The 20,167-nt window shown below is 39.4% G+C and overlaps 1 protein-coding gene across 3 annotated transcripts in view; it reads right to left on the bottom strand.

The window, feature by feature from the left end:
* prkcaa (protein kinase C, alpha, a) overlaps positions 1 to 20,167 on the bottom strand; it is a 192,285-nt gene that overhangs the window by 117,482 nt on the left and 54,636 nt on the right. For all 3 annotated transcript variants that reach the window (XM_088075654.1, XM_088075653.1, XM_042484741.2), the window contains exon 3: positions 7,388 to 7,470. In XM_088075654.1, the coding sequence (XP_087931780.1) occupies positions 7,388 to 7,470 (83 nt within the window). The remainder of the gene's footprint in view (positions 1 to 7,387; positions 7,471 to 20,167) is intronic.

The raw sequence follows: 20,167 nt of genomic DNA, 5'->3' as shown, positions 1-20,167 counted from the left end.
TTTTGTTTGGAATAAAACACAAAGGGTATTGGGGTTCAAACAAGCACATCATGCTGTGTCAAGAGAGCAATAATCCACTTTGTTATGCAGTGTCTATGGTGCATGAATCTCCAGGGAGAGAGAGTTCAAGAAACCTGTTAAGATCCACAGTCTTGACTCTATAAACACTTCCCAGACGGATTAATAACAACTCATGTACTTACATTTTTGTGATTGTCTGTCACAGAGCCTGGGAACTCAATACAACATCTATTCTCATCTGCCCGTGGCTGCTTTCATTGACAAAAGCTTTAGTTTTAATAGCAATCTATATTTTGATTTGTTAGATATTATCTACTCATCAAATGGGGGTATAAAGTGGGTTTTGACAATGCCTCTGTGAGCCGACACATCTGTTTACTGTATATTAGCCTATATGTACCCTCAGGAGACATAACTCCTTTAGGGTCTAAGATGGGAAAGTTTATGAAGCCCTGTCTTATCAGATATAGAGTCAAGCAGCAAACATCCAGCTGCTGTGGTACATGGTCTGAGGGAATATACATCAGCAATCTCATCAAAATAATAGCGCTTTCATCTCAGCATGGAAGAAAAGGTCCATTCTGGGAAAATGATTCTCCTGTATTAGTGATCTCTATGTTGTCATAGATACAATCTGTCATGTCGTTATGGCTAAAAACAAAGTCATCATCCAGCAGATCCAGTTTCAGTGCATCTATAGCAATCAGCAGGAGGTCTGCAGGGTGCAGCAAATCCTGGATAGGATTTGACATTTATGCAGTGCCTCATGTTGTCCTAACTACTTTATTATCTGGAAATGATATCCCCTTTCCATTTCCCTCTCCTCTCACTTCTTCTGTATCATAAACTCCTCTTCTCTTGTTTGGATCCTAGATTGTAATGGTTTACATTTTACAGGAAGAATTTTCACCTTCTTCCCCAAATTCTCATCTACCATGCTCTCCAAGCAACTGGTGCCTGTGCAGATAATAAATCCAACTTGGTGAAAGGGGCCAAACTTCATTAGACACACTATACAAGTAGAGTGCATTCATTTATTTCCTGTAGAAGACCATGAGTAGCTGTCTCCTCTCATGTGCCCGTTCTGCAGGCTGCAGTTCGAGCTGCCGTGCACAAAGATAATCCTATCTGGCACTTCTCACGGTGTGATTTTTATGTGCATGTCTTGTGTGTTTGTAGGCATGTTTGAGTCCACAATGAATCTCATTTTGCTGAAATAGTGTAGCCCAACAGGGCTTGGTGCGACATGTCATCACTCACACACCAAAATAAAATCAGTGCACTAAGCAGATTTATGTAGCATCAGGTTTCTTTGTAAGCGTGTTTCCTTGGGAGCAGTGCTTGTGCCGAGGCTCCTACAGGGGTGTGTGCTTAAAGCATGTGCAGGGATTGGACTCGGTAAGCGGTAGCAGGTTGACCTATGGCGACACTGATACAAAGGTCATTACGTCACACAGGTATTTAACACGAATCATTACTTGGTAGTGCTGACATAATTTGGTCATATCCTTAAAAGTACCAAGCTCAGTACCAAGCCCTCTTAAGAGAGGCAGGCAATCAGAAATGACTTTAAATCTATGTTATCTAACATTAACAATCATCTGAATTTATATATATTCTGGCCAGAACTCAGACAAAAACTTTTAAGCATCTGCAGCATGGTTTGTAAAAAGTGCAAACACAAACCAAAAAGTATAAGATGAATCTCAAAAAAAGGAGAGAAAGGAAGGAAAAAAGTCTGAAGAGATTGCTTTCAAAAGATTTCTCTGCACTAATGGCTGGCTGAATGGTGAAGCCATGATGAGGTGTTTATATACAACGTCAGAACAGGCCTATTTCAAAAAATGGCCAACACCCTCGCCAGAAGGAAATGGACTAAAAAAAACAACAAAAAAAAGCTCCATTGCCTGTCACAACCCAAGATCCCTGTGGCGCAGATGATGAAATTTAGCTCCACTCCAGTTTAATCTTGTTTTCAATTCCCAAGAAGATCCCTTGTTATGAGACGGTGTGCGTCCCAGGCCTCGTCACCAGAACACCTATATTTCCCAGACCTGCTGGAGTCTGCCAAAATCATCTCCCGCTGCGTGATTCGCCTTTTAAATATTAGATCACTGCAGCCTAAAGCATTACTCATTAATATTACAAATGAGATTTCTCTCACATTATCTACAGGACTGTTTACACCTCGTAGCTTCCCTTAGCTGGGAGATTAAGAGGCTGTGTTTTTGATACCATTTTACAGGTTGATATTGTGAAAAAACAGGTATTTTCTGGTTGTTTTTAGCCACCCTCTGGTCAGCTCTGTCTGTGTGCAAGCAGAGGAGATAGAAAGGGCAATGTGCTCCTGCTCCTTAACTGTGTTACTCTGTCACAGATATCGGTGCACCGAACAGCCTCAAGGGGCTAGAGCTGATCGTCTGAATATACGTGCATGTGTGTGTTTGTGTGTGTTTAGAGGGAAAATCAGTGCACAAAGACTTGCAGATTGCCTCGGGTCATATGCGCTGCACTGGTTAAGTGGACATCAATGATGCAGTAGTCACACACCCATGCAAAAGCAAGCACATCAAACCTCTTAGTTTCATCTGCTGAACCCCTGTAGTGAAATGGGAAACCTCTGCATTATTGATAGTCTTGTCCTGTAAAGCAATGAACTTGCTCGACCTGCCGGTAACATTACACCCTGCAGTCAAATGAAAACAATTTGTAAGAGTAAGTGCTTTAATTAGATGAATTGGTACAAACATGGAATGTGCTCAGGAGGGATACAATTACTGATTTCTACAAATAATCATTCTAAGGCCAAATTTTGATTACGGAGGTTACATCATTAAACTAACAGAAGTTCACATGCAATTTTGTCTTCATAGATTGTGGTTAGTATCTAAAATAATACACTAAAATAGCTATATTTCATTCTCAGAGTTTTAATGAAAACATTCAAGCATTTTCTGCAATTCATATTTTACCACACTGCAGTTTGTCTTACAGCATTATCGTGTCTGGAGACATACAGCAGACTACATAAATAAATTTAATTTACATAAGGTTCACATATGCTACAAAAAAAAAAATACAGCAGACAACTTGTTGTATTAAAATATTTCTGCATTAACTGACTTTCTGTGCCAGTTAACACTATAGTTTTCAGCAATAATGTCAAATTTGTCATGAGATGGAGCAATCTAGCTGTTTGAGCAGCAAGCCTGTGACCAGACAGACATCCGCTGCATTGCTTGTGAAAGTGGGAGACGAATCAAGTGTTAGTTCTCTCCACAAAGATGGCACACTCAAACTGCACTGCTGAGGCTGTGGCAGCGAAGAACAATTTATTCATGGTAATCCTGTCCCATCAAACCAAGGCTAGCCGCTCATGACGAGCCTGCTACTGCAAAGATCTGGGGGCTCCTGTTGGCATCTTTGTGCACACTTTGTGTCTTCCGGTCGGGGAGTTATAAAACACAGACATGAGTCATAAAATGCAGGTAGCCTAGATACTGCAGATCTTCAGGATATTTGCTGGCCATGGGAGTTATTGCCTTCCTGGATTGCAAGCCCAGGAGGCAGCAAGCCATGTAATATGTGTGGTTGCCCCTGGCAACAGTAGTGCTAAGTGCACAAAAAATTGTATATCAAAAGGGAGCATGAAATATTCTAATATGGCAAAGAGATATCAAACTAAAGTATATTTTAAAGGGATTTGTAATGGTCACATGAAGTGTTATAATGTCATAAAATATCACAGAGTGTGCGCATGAGCCAAAGGCTGAGAATAATTTAACACTAGCACTGTAAGTGAAGTCTGCTCTAGTCCGACTGGATTTCTACATATTAGTTCCTCTTCTGTGAAGTACTGATAGAATATTTGATGAGCATACAGTGTGTACTATATGACATTATTATTACATCATATATAAAGTAAAAGGATAAATATGATTTTGCTTGACCACGTCGAGTATATTAGAAGTGAATTCTGATGGTAAAAACATCAGAAACTGTTTTAAAGGGACAGTTCATCCCAAAATCAAAACTATATATTTTGTCTCACCTCTAGTGCTATTTATCAATCAAGATTGTTTTGGTGTGAGTTGCAGAGTTTTGGAGATATTTGCCATTGATATGTCTGCTTTCTCTTGAATATAATTGTTGTCTTTAATGCATATAAAAAAGAAAAACATTTGAAAAACTCTTTCTAGAAATCATGACCCAGTTACTCAAAATAATCCACAGACCTTGTTGTGAGCAGATTCATGTCAGAGCTACGCTCTTTCTCCTGAACTGGACAAGTGCATCACTGCACAGAGGGATGCTTGCATCCACTGCTCGCTAACCTCAGAGCTCAGCCCAGGAATTTACATACATCCCGTGTTGTTACAAGCCTCTCATCCATGAGTAGATGCACACTTCCTTCTTTGTGGTAAAACAGTAGGCAGGTGTGGTTTGATAGAAAGAAAATAGTCCCTACATGAAACTGCTCACAACAAGGTTTTTGGATTATCTTGAGTCAGGTCATGATTTCTGGAAAGAGACATTGCTGTTGAGTTTTTTAAATGTGTTTGAGCGCCATCTAGTTCCATTATTTTGGAGAAAAGACAGACATTTCTACAGCCAATATCTCCAACACTCAGTGAGTCACACCATAACAAGCACTACAGGTGAGAGAATTAATAAATAATTTTGATTTTGGGATGGACTGCACCTTTAATGTATTAAAAATTTAATGAATGAGAAGCTTTGAGTATATTAATTAACAAAAATATACTTGTGCATTTTGTGCAATTGTATACTGGGGTTGCTCTAACACACAGGTGTCAAAGGTCATTAAATGTCAACTGTCCTGCTTACGGTTAATCTGATGTGCCCTCCCAGCTCTGACCCCCGGGGCCTACTTGAATCAAGAACCCCCCAGCTCAGACTATTTTCTACTGTTACGGCGTCTATGTCATCCTTGGCGTGCTCTATTTAAAGAACATGGGTTGATGATCTCGAACGACACACTGACATATCTCCAGTTACAGAGGCCAAGCCGTGCTGCTGTAATGCTTGGAGGCTATGTAATGTCCGGCAGGCGACCAGGTATTTAAATGGAGTTTCACACTTACCAAGCAGGTAAGCAGTAGCTGACGGAACTTGCAGCCGTTGAAAAGGCGGCCAGAAAACCGGATTGAATGTGTCATACAAGGGTTGATATTTCTCAAGCAAGTGTTTATGATGGTCCAATGAAAGACTATTCCATGCATTTAATATTTTTTCGGACAAAAAAACAACATTATATCTAAGTCCTCTTTTTCAGTGGATTAAATTACCCAGCAGAAAACTAAATTACACAAACACATTTAACTGTATGAGCTGTAGAGCTTCAACAATAAATGTCAGTTCATTAAATAATACCAAGGGGCTAAACTAATTTAAATGATTATTTCCACAGTGCGCTCAGTAAACCTGGACAGCCATTAAAATTCTATCTGGAGTCTTGTTTTTCTCATTAATTCAGACAGGTGCAAGCACCCAGCTGTTAGTACTGTGTGTATCTCTTTGTCTGGCCAAGACAGATGTAGGTGTGCTGGCTTTGGCCCGCAGTCCTACATTTCCCATCTGTCTCTGGGCCAGAGCAGGTCAGTGCTAATAGCACAGTAATCTGCCAATCGGCTTTTCTATGAACTCAGTCCTGCAGGGAGAATTAGAATTATTATTTATACTATGAACTGCATAACCCTCTGAGGTCACTGTCAGTATGTTATGATGTCACAACCTGCTTTTTCAAATATGTTTATATATATATATGTTTTAAAGAAAAAATATTGATTTTGATCGCATTATTTCAAAGGGAAGTAGTAAAGTTTAGCTCTAAGGGGTTATGGACTGTGACTCATGAAGTGGAATATTTAAATCAGTGACACAACTGGAACATTAAGATTGGATGAATTGAATTAGCCACCTGCTGCTGTGATTCAATCATGGGCCGAATGAATTTAACATTTTAACAGCCTTCGCTGAATAGATACTACCAGAGTAAAAGATTAGAGCTCTTTTTTTGAAAGCTACTGAAATTAAGATGCTTGTATCATTAATGTAAACTCTATCTTTCTCCTTTTTTCCATGTGAGTCAGTTTGCTGTGATTCAACAGGGTTTCCCACAAAGTAATTTATCTGTGGCAGCCAATCGCTGTTAACATCTGCTGCCACAACTAGATTCATTTTTGGAGCTGAATCATTCATAAGGACCAATGTTGGAATATATATACCATTCGGTTATTTATTGCACCACACTCTTGGAGTGCAGAGTGCAGCCTACTCTCGGCAAAGATGGAGCAGCAGAACGTCGGGAGCATTTAAAGTGAAACTTTTTACTGTGCTGGGTCTAAAAGTCTGCTTTCACCCGCTGCAGCTGGTTGTCTCATTCATCAATCTGATCTGATCAGCTCTGCACGGATCCGCAAATCAATTACACACCCTGTGACTCACAAACTGCTGCTGAGGAAAAAAAAGAACTAATGTAGAGCTCCGCCTGCACTGCGTTCAAAACCCCCAAAAACCTCCGAATTTAGAGAGGGGACACAGAATGATACAAGGAAACACATATGCTTTAAAGTCAAAACTCATTTCCAACTATATTATATTACTTATCATTTATCATATGCAAGTAAAGTTATACAGTATGCTACACGAATATGCAAAAAAATGAAAGATAATACTGTTTACATAAATTACACAAGAAAGACAAGACAAACAATCGATACTTTACTCAGACTTCATATATCAGAGTAAAGGCATTAACATTAGTTGAATACACCCCTGTCGCGCTGCAGGATGGCAACGCCACTTAAACAAACCACACGCAGAACTATTGTACACCATAAAGCTAGTAGTAATAATAATAATGGCACTTAAGTTTATTTATTTCTATGATGACATTTGCTAATGATTATTTTTATTTTGAACAGCAGTGCATGGTTGATTGTTGTAGAATAGCAATGTTTTTTATTTAAATTTTTTTTTACAATATATTTGGAGGATGACATTTTTGGCATATCTAATATTGTGAGGAATGTTTCCCCCGCAATATAGTATTCAATAAATACTGCCTTGTTTAAAACTGAAACTTGGAGGGTGATACTCGTCAGAGACAGAGTAAGTTTCAGTATTCTTCTGCCCCCTCTGCTACAGGGCTTCATAATACAAAGCTACATGTCAGCTCTACAGTACAGCTGTCAAAGACAGCGAGAGCGCTGAGAAGATAGGCAGGCCCGGTTGGCACCACTGCATACTGGTGACACTGTGTATGCACTTCAGTACAATGACATGAAAAGGCGTCTCCTCGCCAACAAACACGAGAGGCAACAGCTGGGTTACGGTTACTTACGTCTGTGTCGGGCCCCTTATCTGCCCCTGGGCAGCAGAATGTGACTAATTCATGGCACCTCTTGTGGACCACAAAACAGCAAACTGCAGGAGGAGAAAAGAGAGAAGAGGAGGCCGTTAAAAGAGTGAGATAGGGGGAAAAAATGAAAATACAGACAGATGAGAGAATGGCAGACAACAAAAGGAGAGAAAGAGCCTGATGGTAACAATACAGCACATCATGGGTGATTGATACGCAGACAGAATGCAAAAAAATAAGATTTGATAACACTGAGAGGGACTGAAAAACCACTGATGTCTGGGCTAGGCTCTTTACCATGTGTCCAGATGGCCAGTCCTGCCTGCAGGCTGACTGCTCTTATTGCACAGTACAGTGCCACCTCCTCACTGACATGACAGGAGCTCAGGCAGACAACACACACACATTTTTGCATGCACACAAAGCACACTCAAACACATCCTCAAACTGACACAATTTCAGAACTTGCGTCCACATCCAGGCCTACACACTTGAATACACCTGCACACAGTGTCATTCATACACAGGTCTAAGTGCCAGGCCGCTGGGTGCACTGTAGTCTGCAGCCAAGCAAGCAGCAGACTTCAAGAGGAGGACGGCGCCTGGCTCTCAAAGGACGTCTGACACCAAGGCGAGACAGGGCAAGGGTGGCTAATGATATGTGAGCTGGTACACACAACAAAACCTGCTCTCACTGTTCTGTCATTGCAAGTCCACCTCATTTGTTCACCATAGATGTGTCTGCATATTTCTGCTCCTCCCCCTCCCTCTCTTCCCAGGACTTAATGTCGTCAAGGCCGACACTTGCGGCATGAGATGAAAACATCTGAGTTGGTGGTTTTCAATAGGCCTCACTTAGTTCTGAGTGACCCTGAGAAGACTCCATTAGTGGTTTTGAGTTGCATCAGTGATGTGATGCATTTTCAGAGACCTTGCTTGATTTTGAGGTTTTTTTTTTTCTACAGTTTCACTATTGTTCCAGCAGCCGAGTAAAAGAGTCTTCTCCGTCTCTCACTCTTGTACATGCACCCACCTACGGATCACCTCTCTACATCTCTCTTCAGCAGCTCAACCCAAACACAAATAGCTGAGTTCTTTGGCTGAGCTGTGATGGCCAGACAGAAAAGAAGCCTCTCAGAAAAACCCAGACTTCACCAACGGAATCTGAAAAAAAAAAAGTCACACAAATCACCCTAAATTAAAAAATGATTGTCAGGTGGCACTTAAGAGGGGAGTCACTGAAGTCAAACAGCATCTAAGATTGTTTGTTGTCACTGTTAATGATCTGGACCAATTATGCATAATGTATTGCTGACAAATACCCCTGTATGTGTCCTCATTCAGTCAAAAAGTCCAAATCATGATTTAGACATGCAAACACAAACTGAGCTATGATGACAGTGCTGCTGTTCAGATTATGTTCATTACTTTTGACTTCTGATCCCCGTTGTTTTTGACTGAGTTAAACCCAATCCAACACCCATCCACCATATGTCCCATCACAGAACTGCCTCCCCTAAATGATGAATGAAGACAGTTATTTATGAATGTAAACACCCCATTAGCACAGTGCATGTGCTTCTGAGAACATATTTTTCAGTTCAAACTTTATTCAGATTCTACTGAAATGTGGCTCATAAATCACTTTCTTATGACACATTATGGTGCATAAGTCATAACTCACAAAGGGAATAATTTCTGGCTTGTCAAAAATGCACATCATCACCACAGATTAGATTAGTCTGGGCTGCACATATTGAATTTTGGCTTATATGTCTGCATACAGGAGGGTTTATTCATATTTTACACTGTATACATTATATTTCATTGCTCGAACTTTGCCTGCTCTTTGTGTGTGCCTTATTGTAGCTCTCTCTTTCTGTTCTTTCTTACACATATGACAGCAGATTTTCCTGTTTGCAGCCACATCACTGCAAGACAGAGAGACATGTTGTTAGCATTCAGCCTGCTCTCTCTGTCACATCAGTTTTTTCAGAGGGCCGCGAAGAAATCAATATTTACTGACCCACAGCTGCAAGAAATATCAGTGTTCAGTGGGGAATTGGCATTGTCCAGCCCTGCTAGAAACCATATGATAATACATATGAAAATGCATTTACTGCAGTGGATATTTGTTCAAAGTACTGAAAATCACCTGAGTGATAAGTTGTATCAGAACATGTAGACATTATGTCCTTTACAGTGCACACAGTTTTTTCAGTAGTGGCACACACCCAGGTTAAACAGTGCTTGGGTCAACACCAGCAGTTTTGTTTGGATTTCCCCTCCAGGTACCAGTTACATGGGAAAATTTGCCTTTTTGAACAAAAGCTGTCAGAACATCAACCTCAACATTATCATCGCTTATGGCATCACTAATGCTCTTGTTGGTAGCAAGAGATGTAGCTGAATATTTGACACTTTTTAAGAGGCTGTCAGGTTCAACCAAGCCCGTGCCAGTTAGCGACAGACGTGTTTTTCTTTTGAGCATGAATGTTCCTAAAGTCTGATACCATAGTTACAGTTAGAAATATTCACACAGAAGCTCCAGTAGCTGTTTTCCCAACCCATTTTCACAAGCGAAAGACTCGAGTTGGGTTTCCATCCAAATGTACTGCACTTGTTTAAAAAGAAAAACAGTAAAAGAAAATTTAAATGTAAATGCTTTTCTCCAGTGAAGTGCCACTGCAGAAGAGGACGCAATGAGATGACCTAATTAAAAGAGTAGTTGTCAAACATCACACAATGGAAGTCAATACAATGGTGAATAGCACAATGGACGATGGGAACAGAGAGTTTTGAACAATACAGTATTACAAATATTTGCTTTGAGAGATGTATACTAACAGCCTTGTGTGCATAACTGTGTCAAAAGCCTCCAGATATGATGAAAAGAGCTTGTAGTGGCCTACGAAACAGCGGTACATTGTGACTGTGCATCACCATTATTTACTGAATCTGTTTCCACACTCAGTCAAATTTACCTTTTTTTCAATACACTAACTTTTCAACCTCCCCTAAGCATAAAACGTTTTTTGCAATATTTTGAGATTTTTTTTAATTTCTAGCATTTTGACCAGCCTGCACCCTCCAAGGCTGAAAAATTGAGAAATTGCAGAAGTGCAAAAAACTGCAGTTCATCGACTAGTGACTTGAGGCTGAGTGCAAAACATATATCCCCCTGCACCCCCATGTTAAGATTCACAGTTTTACAGCTTTGGTCTCTATAGGTAATTTAAACATTCAAGACATTTGTATGAGAGGGGAATTTTTTTTTACAACTCACAGTTTACATTTTACAGCCCAAAGTCAGATCCACCACTCGCTTATCCGCAGCTCCAACCTCTCATTCATATATGGTCATATTTGGCTAAAAAAAAAAAACATGGTGACGGCCAAATGCCGAACTCGAGCTACTACTATAGCTGCTATGGCCATTATTTATACATCTATGGTTTCCACTCTGGTTATTTTATGAGCTAATTCAAAATGCGCATATCAAGAAGTGGATGAAAATGCACCTAAAGTAGCTGCAGCGCTGCAATTCAAAGGCAGCTTCTATACCCATGATGCTACAGTCAATCTTTTGAAAGAAACAACTACAACAACAACAAATGTATATATATTATAGTTTCGACTAGATTTGTATTCCAGGCAAGAAAACATAACAACATAATTATTTTTAATTCATATATACACAGTGCTTAACAATAAAGAGTTAGGGCTGCCAACATGTTGGTATTCACATGTACTTTTATGGTGGTAAATGAATACGACCCCCATACACAGGAATATCGCACCACCACATTCAACCCCTGCTACCCCCTCAGTCCTCCTAGGAGCTATCGGTCAGTGCGCTCAATACCCAACATGAAACCATGACCCATAGCTCACACCAGCTCCAAACCACAAATCAGACAGGTCATATATCTCACTGATTCAGTGCCTCCATAATTTAACCTGCAGTAAATAGCTGATAGTCGTGTGAGTAGCCCCGATTCAAGCCAACATTTAAAAAAATAAAAGGCATACATGGCTGCTACAGCAGGCACTGCTTATACCAGTATTGTTTTGTTTCTATAAATGAAGTTTAAGCTTTTGTATGGGGTGCTGGTTGTCTTGTCTATTTAGCCGTCATTGCTCATCAGCAGCAATTGAACTATTGCTCATCTACTGCTAGCACTTCCCTCACAGCAGTGCATTTTCTCCTGTGAAAGGCCTACCAGACATCTGTATTTAAAAGTGCTTATGGTAAAAGACTGTATGAAGTAAAAATACAAAGGAACACTATGTTACATATCAACTATTTATTTTCAAGACTGTGTGCAAGATAGTGAGAGGAAAAGCGAAGAGAGAAGGTATACATGTGAGCTAGAGAGGAGGAGTTCGGAGTCCGAAGATGAAGGAGGTTGACCTCGTCATCTTCTGCTGTACTCATTAGAGCTCGGTTGCCAGTGTCCAGCTGTCCCAGTGGGCTAGTTCTGGGGCAACATATTCATCACCTCTGATACCATCTTACTGGAACATCTCCATTAGGAGATACTTTCACAATAACTGCATTCTTTGTCAGTGAATAATGTACTTTTTATTTCAGCATTAGTCAGTTTCTATTAAAAGCTGTTGCTATAAGATTAAAACTGGGGCTTGGGGTGTTTCAGCTGAGACATTTTCTTAAGTCACCTCTGAGAAGAGGAAGATTTCCAACAGGTTTGTGAGGGTTAATGGAGATATTTGTCTGGCTCCGACTGCCCTCATAATTCTCAAACTCTCTGGATAGGATTAATTATACAGCAAGTGAGAGTGTAATGAGGGTTTTCAGATCAATACTTCTTGCCTTCCAGCACAACAGACTGCAAAATCACTTTTCTTCCCGAACGATAACATAGCCCAGACCCACTCCTACTCCCACTCTGGCAAATCAATTTCTTCCAAATCTTTTCCAGGTCACGGGTTCAGAGGAGCAATTTCCAGAGAATTTTTCCTGAATACAGGCAGGAAATGAGAAAGAGGGGATGATTTAAGAGTTCTCGGGTATGTAGATGTGATTTATTTCTTTGAAAGCTAACCCAAAACAAAGAGATTGTAGTGGACAAAGCCTTTAGATTTAACTATCAAGAGGCCCCGGGCACCACTGATGCTCCTGACAAAAGCCTCTGTTCCCAGACGGGGAAGCTTTCATTATGCCCCATGGTTCTATTCTCCACTCGAATGCCTGGACAGCTTTCACCACTGTCACCAAACACTAACTCAACCACCATGAAAAGGAGAATAAGAAATATCATTAAAAAGGAACACTGTTGATCCCACCAGGACAAAGCAGCGTATGTATATGGCTTTGATAATTATTCATTATAGGAGCACTAATGGCGATCCAGTTGTCAGTATGCAGTATGTCTCCATTAAAAAAGGAATTAATAACTAGGATTTTGAATCTAAGATATAAATCAGTGCAGGATAACATATATGACTCTAGTATAAATAAATGAAATACAATAAAGAAATATCTATTTTTCTCACTCCAAGAATCTCAGATGCAAACGCCTTGTCACACCCTTCAGTGTGTGATATCTGTGCCAAAGGAAGCCTTTGGCAGCTTTATGAGATGCACCAAGCTTTCAACTACCCCGACTGTTATCCCATTTGTAGCAATACATGACGCTGACAGGGTATAAAGAAAGAGAGAGTCCTCTATGGGCAGGAGGGACGATAAGGCAATGGGTTGGACAAAACCAAACTTTCACAAGTTTTACCCAGGAGGCTGTATTTGTGTCCCGAATTGTGTTAGGGGCTCAAATGTGCAAAACTTAAAGTAGCGTAGTAACATACATAAATATCAAAAGTATTAAAGAAACAACAACAGCCCCAGCAAACATGTAATGCAACACAATTGTATGAATGAATTTTGGCATCATGCGTTTCTGTAAACCACGGATATGTTACATTTGTACGTTATAATGTATCAGATATGCTGAAATGTTATGGTTTTTTATGTTTAAAAAACACTGAGGTTAACATGTGTTGGGTTTGGGCACAAAACTACTTGTTCTTGCCTAGTTATCACCATCCACCTTCCGATAACAAAGTCATTTCATATACGTCACTTTAAAGACAGTGATATGATACATATGAAATGTAACATATCTGTGGTTTGCAGAAATGTACAACGCCAACATTTACTTCTGGCGAGCGGGTTGCATCATCATCCACCAATTCGGCAGACATCACCCCACCCTACAACCTGAACCAATCAACTGCCAGTAGATGTCTGAACCAGGGCTATGAGCACCCCCACAGGAAGGGATATTTTGGACATGGGCATTAGAAGGAAATAGTAATCAACACAACGGTTAATCCAAATTAACTGCAACTCATATATTTTCATCTCAATATTCTTGTTAGAGTAGAACAGTTCAAATCAAATCACCACCCATGATGGCTATAAGGAGGGATTAGTACTATTTACAAATGGAGGCACATTTAAAAAAAAAACAATACTATGCTATTAAAAGTATTTATCAAAATGTGCCAAAGTACAATTTTTTTTCTTGTAATATTAAGAAGTCTAAAAAAAACTGAAGATTGGTGCTGTATGATAAAATACAACAAATTGCATAAACTATGTCAAAAACCCACAATTCTACCAAAGCCATCACCTGAGGCGGCCACAGCTTCAGCAGCATTTGCACTGATGATGATAAATGATGTTAAAGGTCAACAACACTGAGGTAGCTGCCTCACTATCAACACCAGCCATAAAGCTTTTCCACACGATGACTCTATTCACAGTGATTGTTACTTAAAGGATTGGATATTAAAACTGACATCACTGTGCATCACGCTGACAGGAGCCGCTGCCAATTCGTGACAGGATGGTTATTCATCATCTAAAGTAACATCATGGCAGAAAATAAAAAATTACTGGAGATATTTTTGATTCATTTTTCTTTGGCTTGGCTCTTAAAATCTCAGCCTTTTTCAGTATAAAAGGCTACTGGACATTGATTAAACTCCCTTTCCAAATCTCCTTAATGGCATCCATTTAATACTAAATAATGCTGATCTTTGTGTTAATCAATAAACCTTGTACTTCAAGAGTCTGCATCAAGCTTTTCATCGTCATGCAAATAAGTGCATTAACTAAAGCCTCTTGGTCTTCTAGAGATACTTTAAATCACGCCACTTGGCAGCCATTTCATGTTATTAAGTTTCCAGTTTACAAAAGATGAAGAAGAGACCAACAGTGTGACTATATTTATGTTGTGTTTATCATTTGTTGTGTTTATATTTTGTGTTTATCTTCTGTCTCGTCATCAAGGTTAGTCAAATTATAGTTTGACTTATGTTGAGATCACAAAAATAGGCATGCCAGAACATAAATATAACAATACAAGCAAATTATAATTGATTGGGCAGGGCAGACGAATAAATTCTTTACATGTGATGTAAATTTGCGACCATGTTTTGTTTCAAAAACTACATAAAATTGAAACTGTGCAGCCAATGCTGTAGCTAAGAGCCAAAATCAAACATTTAGATCTTGCAATCTGTATAAAATATTGGATATTGCTTCTGGGCCTGAGAAGTGAAGCTGAAACTAAGTGCCTTAAACCTGCATTCTTTGTAATGGTCAGCAGGGGGCGACACCTGAGGTTGCCAAAAGAAGTCAGGTTACATGTAAATTAATTAGAAAATGACCCTAATTTTTACTTGATTTACTACTTCAGTAAACATTACCTTAATTAGTTTTTTTGCTTGATGTCTTTCACAATACAAAACAATCTCACCTCCTTTATAGTGAAATACACCACAAAGCAAGGTATGCTTTGGGGCGTGGCTTTTGATTGACAAGTCGCAGCCAGGGCCACCTGTTCAACAGGAAAGAGGCATGGCAAATTGTATCACTGACACTGTGTATTTCCATGAGCTTCTTTTTTGGTGTCCGCGTTGTATTTTTACATCTTTGACCCTCTGATAGTGTTGAAGTTGTTTAATTACCTGAAAATGTCTTGTTTGGTTGTACTATGACACTTAGCTGCTCTTTTTCTCTTTTATTTATTGATTTTTATTTATTTATTTATTTATTTATTGTTTATTTTGTTTTGCTTCACCTTATTCAGATATCAAATACCAAACTTTTATAAACACGTTCATTTCAGGGACACATCACTGAAATCACAAGCTATGCGTTTTTGAAATAATTCAGGATTTATAATTGTTTGTTCATTACTCAAGAAAAAACACAGACCTTGGTGTAAACCATTTTCATAGGAAGTGAAAATGAAATAGTATCTGTGTAACCAGATACTATACCAAGATGAGTTTTCAGGTCTGATTATTATGTTGGCCGGTCTACAAGATTTGTAATTACTTAGTGGTTATGCAGTAGGTTACAAACTCACACATCACGTTACGCAGCTAAAATACACAAGAACAGGTTCTTCCCTTTTCTTACAGTTTACAATCCTGTCATACTGTAAATACTTCAACACTGACACAACACTGACGCAGGATTGAAAACTGCTGCTGGGAAAGAAACAGTAACACACAGCAGCTATAATAAGAGCTGTTACGTAATACAGACACAATAAAGAATAAAGAGTGATGTATAACACTAAAGTTTTTTGAAAATCACAGTGGAAAAGTTCATACGCTACCACCTATAAAGGTGTTCATGGGGGAGTCAAAAGTCTTGAAATTTCTTTTAGAAATGGATTTCAATCAAAACACCATGAAATATATTGCAGCATACCAAGATACGATAGTACATCTTCATTACAGTCTTAGCACCGCTCAAAACATTATTAACCTCAACCTAAAGAGCAGTGAATTATACATAAATGTGCAGTAAAATGAATTCTTCAGGACCAAGACCTTCTGGAGCAAGTAGGGAGACTAAAACAAAATCTACAGACTGCAAAAAGCTTTCTTTTTTTAAGGAAATCCAGTTCAGGGACTGGCTACTCCAAAGTCCACCTTTTTAGACACAATACATAAAGACCAAACAAGTCCCATCCTTATTTAAAGGCTTCTTAAAATGTCACAACAAAATGCAGCCTCTTCGTACCTAAGACACAATCGGCTACTGGCAAACTGCAGATCCTTTACAACCCTTTAGTATCCCTCAATCCATTGTGCAGCTGTCAATTGCTTAATAAAACAATCAGTAAACATGCAGGGTCAGGTGACATCACATGTCACATTCATCTAGAAATTGAAGTCAGGTGGTTGTTTATCAGTGGACAGACGAAAAGTCCCTGCAGGATGTAAATAATAGATATCAGCCATAAACTCCACCTGTTTGTTCTTGTTAGCAGACTGCAGATGTTGGGAATCACAAGGCATTATGTGGAAGTAGAAGTTATGTGGGCATATTTGCTTTTGACCTGCTGTTTGCCAGTCATGCATCATGTGTTGAAGTTAAACACTTGAACTGTAAACTTGAGTATCATGGACCTGCCCCAGTGTCCCCACTGATGTTTACACTTTACACTCAGCTGTTGAAGGGCAACGTTCTCGTCATAACCTCTGAAGTTGACAGGGCCCAGCCTAATGCGGCATTACTGTTGTTTTCTGTGAGACTGAAGGTTCAGCCTGGCCTTTGAATCTTAATCCACAACCCATATACTGTACCCTAATACTGCACAAAGAAAGAGGAAGAAAGAATTTGTCTCTGAAGATGCAAACAGTTATACTTAGGGACAGAGTCCGCCACAGTTCTTTTACATCACTCTTCAAATGCCCTCCTTGTAATACTAAATGTTAAAAGAGACACGCTGGGATAAAGAAAGGGTAGTTTCCAAGGAAACAAGCCATAATGAGGTTATCTAAAGAAATTAAGGAACCTATCTCACAGCAAGAATTGAAGCCTTGGGCACAAAACTGAATGGAGCCACTCACTGGTCTGAGAGAGACAGGCAACACTAAGTACTCTCACTGCGCACTTAAACATAAAAAGTTGCCCAATGACCTGAAGGTCCAATCTTTTTTTTAACTCTTTGAATGACAAGTATTACTCTCAAAAATAACTGACAATATTAACATCAAAATTAACTTATTCTCAGTTTCAATTAGTATTACAAATAATCCTTTAACAGCACCAAATACATGAATAATGTCTGAACATCTGACTTCTTTCTTTCACAGAGAAAGTAAACAACAAGCCCAAAGAGCCTGAACTTGCAGACGCCCATGAAAATACACAGAATCAGGCCATTTAATTGACTAATGATCCTGTCTTTTTCAACATACACAACATACTCAACATGAGTCAGACAGTCAGCGTCTGATGTGATGTGATAATGATGTGATCTCTCTTTCATCGACTTTATTTATCACAAACAGTAGATACTGAAATGCACAGTGGGAAAAAGGGAATTCACATAAATGTTAAGAAGCAATTTTCACAAGTCATTTAGTCTAAGAAATGTTTTGCAATGTCCTGGGAGAATTTGTGGCAATGTCCAATCATATTCTGGTTTATAACTACCAGCTATTTGGTAAAATGGGGCTCAGGCTGCATTCGGCAATCATGCTGTTTATATTCACCACACAATGAAACTGAACTCAGTTTGATGTAAAGCTCAACGACCCTAAATGAGACTCAGTCGGGTTTGCTTTGGTATTTGGAAACCATTACACATTTTCTTCACCCATAAACACTTATTAAATATTAAATATCCCAATAAAACAGTAATATGAGAACTTTGGCGCAGACCTGAATGTCTATGCTGCGAGGGCAGCTGAGGCTGAACTCCATCCCTATGACGGCACTGTGCAATTTCCAGACAGATATTTATGTAACCAAGGTCTAAGAGGAAAAAGTTAATCTGCTACACACACAAAAGCAACTCAGGCCTCTTTCCACTGTACCTCTATAAACACTGTATATGCATCTTAAAACACTGACGCAGCCTGTGGGCTGAAACCTTGGACAGATTGAGTTCAAGAGTGTGTGGGAAATTTTCAAAAAAGTTGCTTCTCCGTGCAAGATGCCATAAAGACTTGAGGTCTAACTTCAGTAATGCTTGTTTACATGACTGACTTCCTCCATCACGCATTCATTCTCCATGCTCTTTCCGGGCATTTATATACAACATACAATTGTAAATCAAGCTTTTTATATTTAAATCATTTAACTATGTTACTAAATAAATGTTGCCACTGGGCATCGACACATTGCAGGGTAAAATGTTTAACCCTGATCCAGTTTGAGAGCAATTATGCTGGTCAGATTCTTCATTCAGGGAAGAAATTACATTCCAACTGTTATTAAATGCTCCTGATTATAGCAAAGACTATGGGGCTTTAAAAATCAATGCTCAGTTCAAGGAACATGGTTTGCTGATTGTATAATTGATGTCTATAAAGAAAATGCATGGAATGGTATAATTGGTGGATAGTGAGGAGTCTTATACAGACTGCACACATAACGGCCACTTGTGGGGGAGAGCGTTCAAGAGACATGGCATCTAATGAGAGGTTGTGGATTACAGTCTGCAAAAATTACACAATTGGCACTCAAAGGGAACCACTGTAGGTATAACAATTAGAATCAGCCACAATGACAATAGAAAAGAAACCATATGGCGAAGGCACAGCAGTTGTTAAGCGGCTGCTCTGAGGTGACTGGGGCTCCCTGCTTATTAATTGTCTTTTTTAAAACTATAGCCTAAAATGGCAAAGGCCAAAGTAATGATGGTAGTAATAGTATAAAGTCCTAAAAAGTTTAACAGCTAGCACTTGTGATCATGGCATTCATAACTTATGACAGGACTAACTAAAGACTAGAGGATGTTGAGAAAATGATGGACCCTTCATTGCATGGGGCTTCACAACTGGAAAACAAATACAACCTTGAAAAATCAGAACAATAAATAATAACATACACTGAAATACAATAAAACTTGGAATGTTAATTAATCTGTTTTTCAAAAAAAAATTAGATAGTACTGTCTGAAGCTAGTGCAACACTATTTGTAAGATATATGTTCAAGGGACTGTCTTTCAGTCAGTGCTGATTTTTTCAGTTTCCAAAAAGAGCATTTCCAACACAGTTGGAATAACGAAGGTTACAATATTGTAACCCTGGTTCTATGAGCACAGGTGAAGCCTGATTCGGGACCCAATGGGTAATACTCCTCTTACCATAAGTACACACTTGCCCACTGAAATTTGAATAAACGTGGCCAGCCAGTCAAGACATGCATACCCGAAAATGTGCAAAGCCCACAGTATATAAGGAGGCATCTGTCACTGTCAGCTATCCTACACCCTCTTCAGCAGGCATTAGTAGGAGCGACGGGGCCTCTAGGAAGCTGCTTGTGCGAGGGTTACTTTATTGTAACCTTCATGTTATCTCACACAGGCTCTGCCCTCTACTGGACTCTCTGGGTACAATGGGTGGAGCCCAGTAAATAAACGCCCTGTCGTGACATAACATTGATCCTGCTACACTGATCCTGACCGGCTAAAGGTTAGATGCAGTGGCCTAACTGCTTCTTTGTAACCTAGGTCATCGCCATAGAGAAGTAGGGGGCTCCAGCCAACCGAGGTGATATACAGACAAACTGGGTGGAGCCATGGCCTAACCTTGTAAGAGTCAGAAGACAACCAAAAGACACCCTGCAGACTAGGGGTCAACCGATAATGCTATTTCAGGGCCGATAATGATACTGATTATTAGTAGTTAATGAGACCAGTACCCAATATATGGAACCGATATGCATTTACAATAAAAATCTTTCTGTCAATATTTAGAATTTG

Source organism: Plectropomus leopardus, chromosome 3, assembly GCF_026936395.1.
Source record: "Plectropomus leopardus strain MGB_pleo_1.0 chromosome 3, ASM2693639v1, whole genome shotgun sequence".
NCBI classification, from domain to species: domain Eukaryota; kingdom Metazoa; phylum Chordata; class Actinopteri; order Perciformes; family Serranidae; genus Plectropomus; species Plectropomus leopardus.
This window is presented reverse-complemented; position numbering and strand designations above follow the sequence as displayed.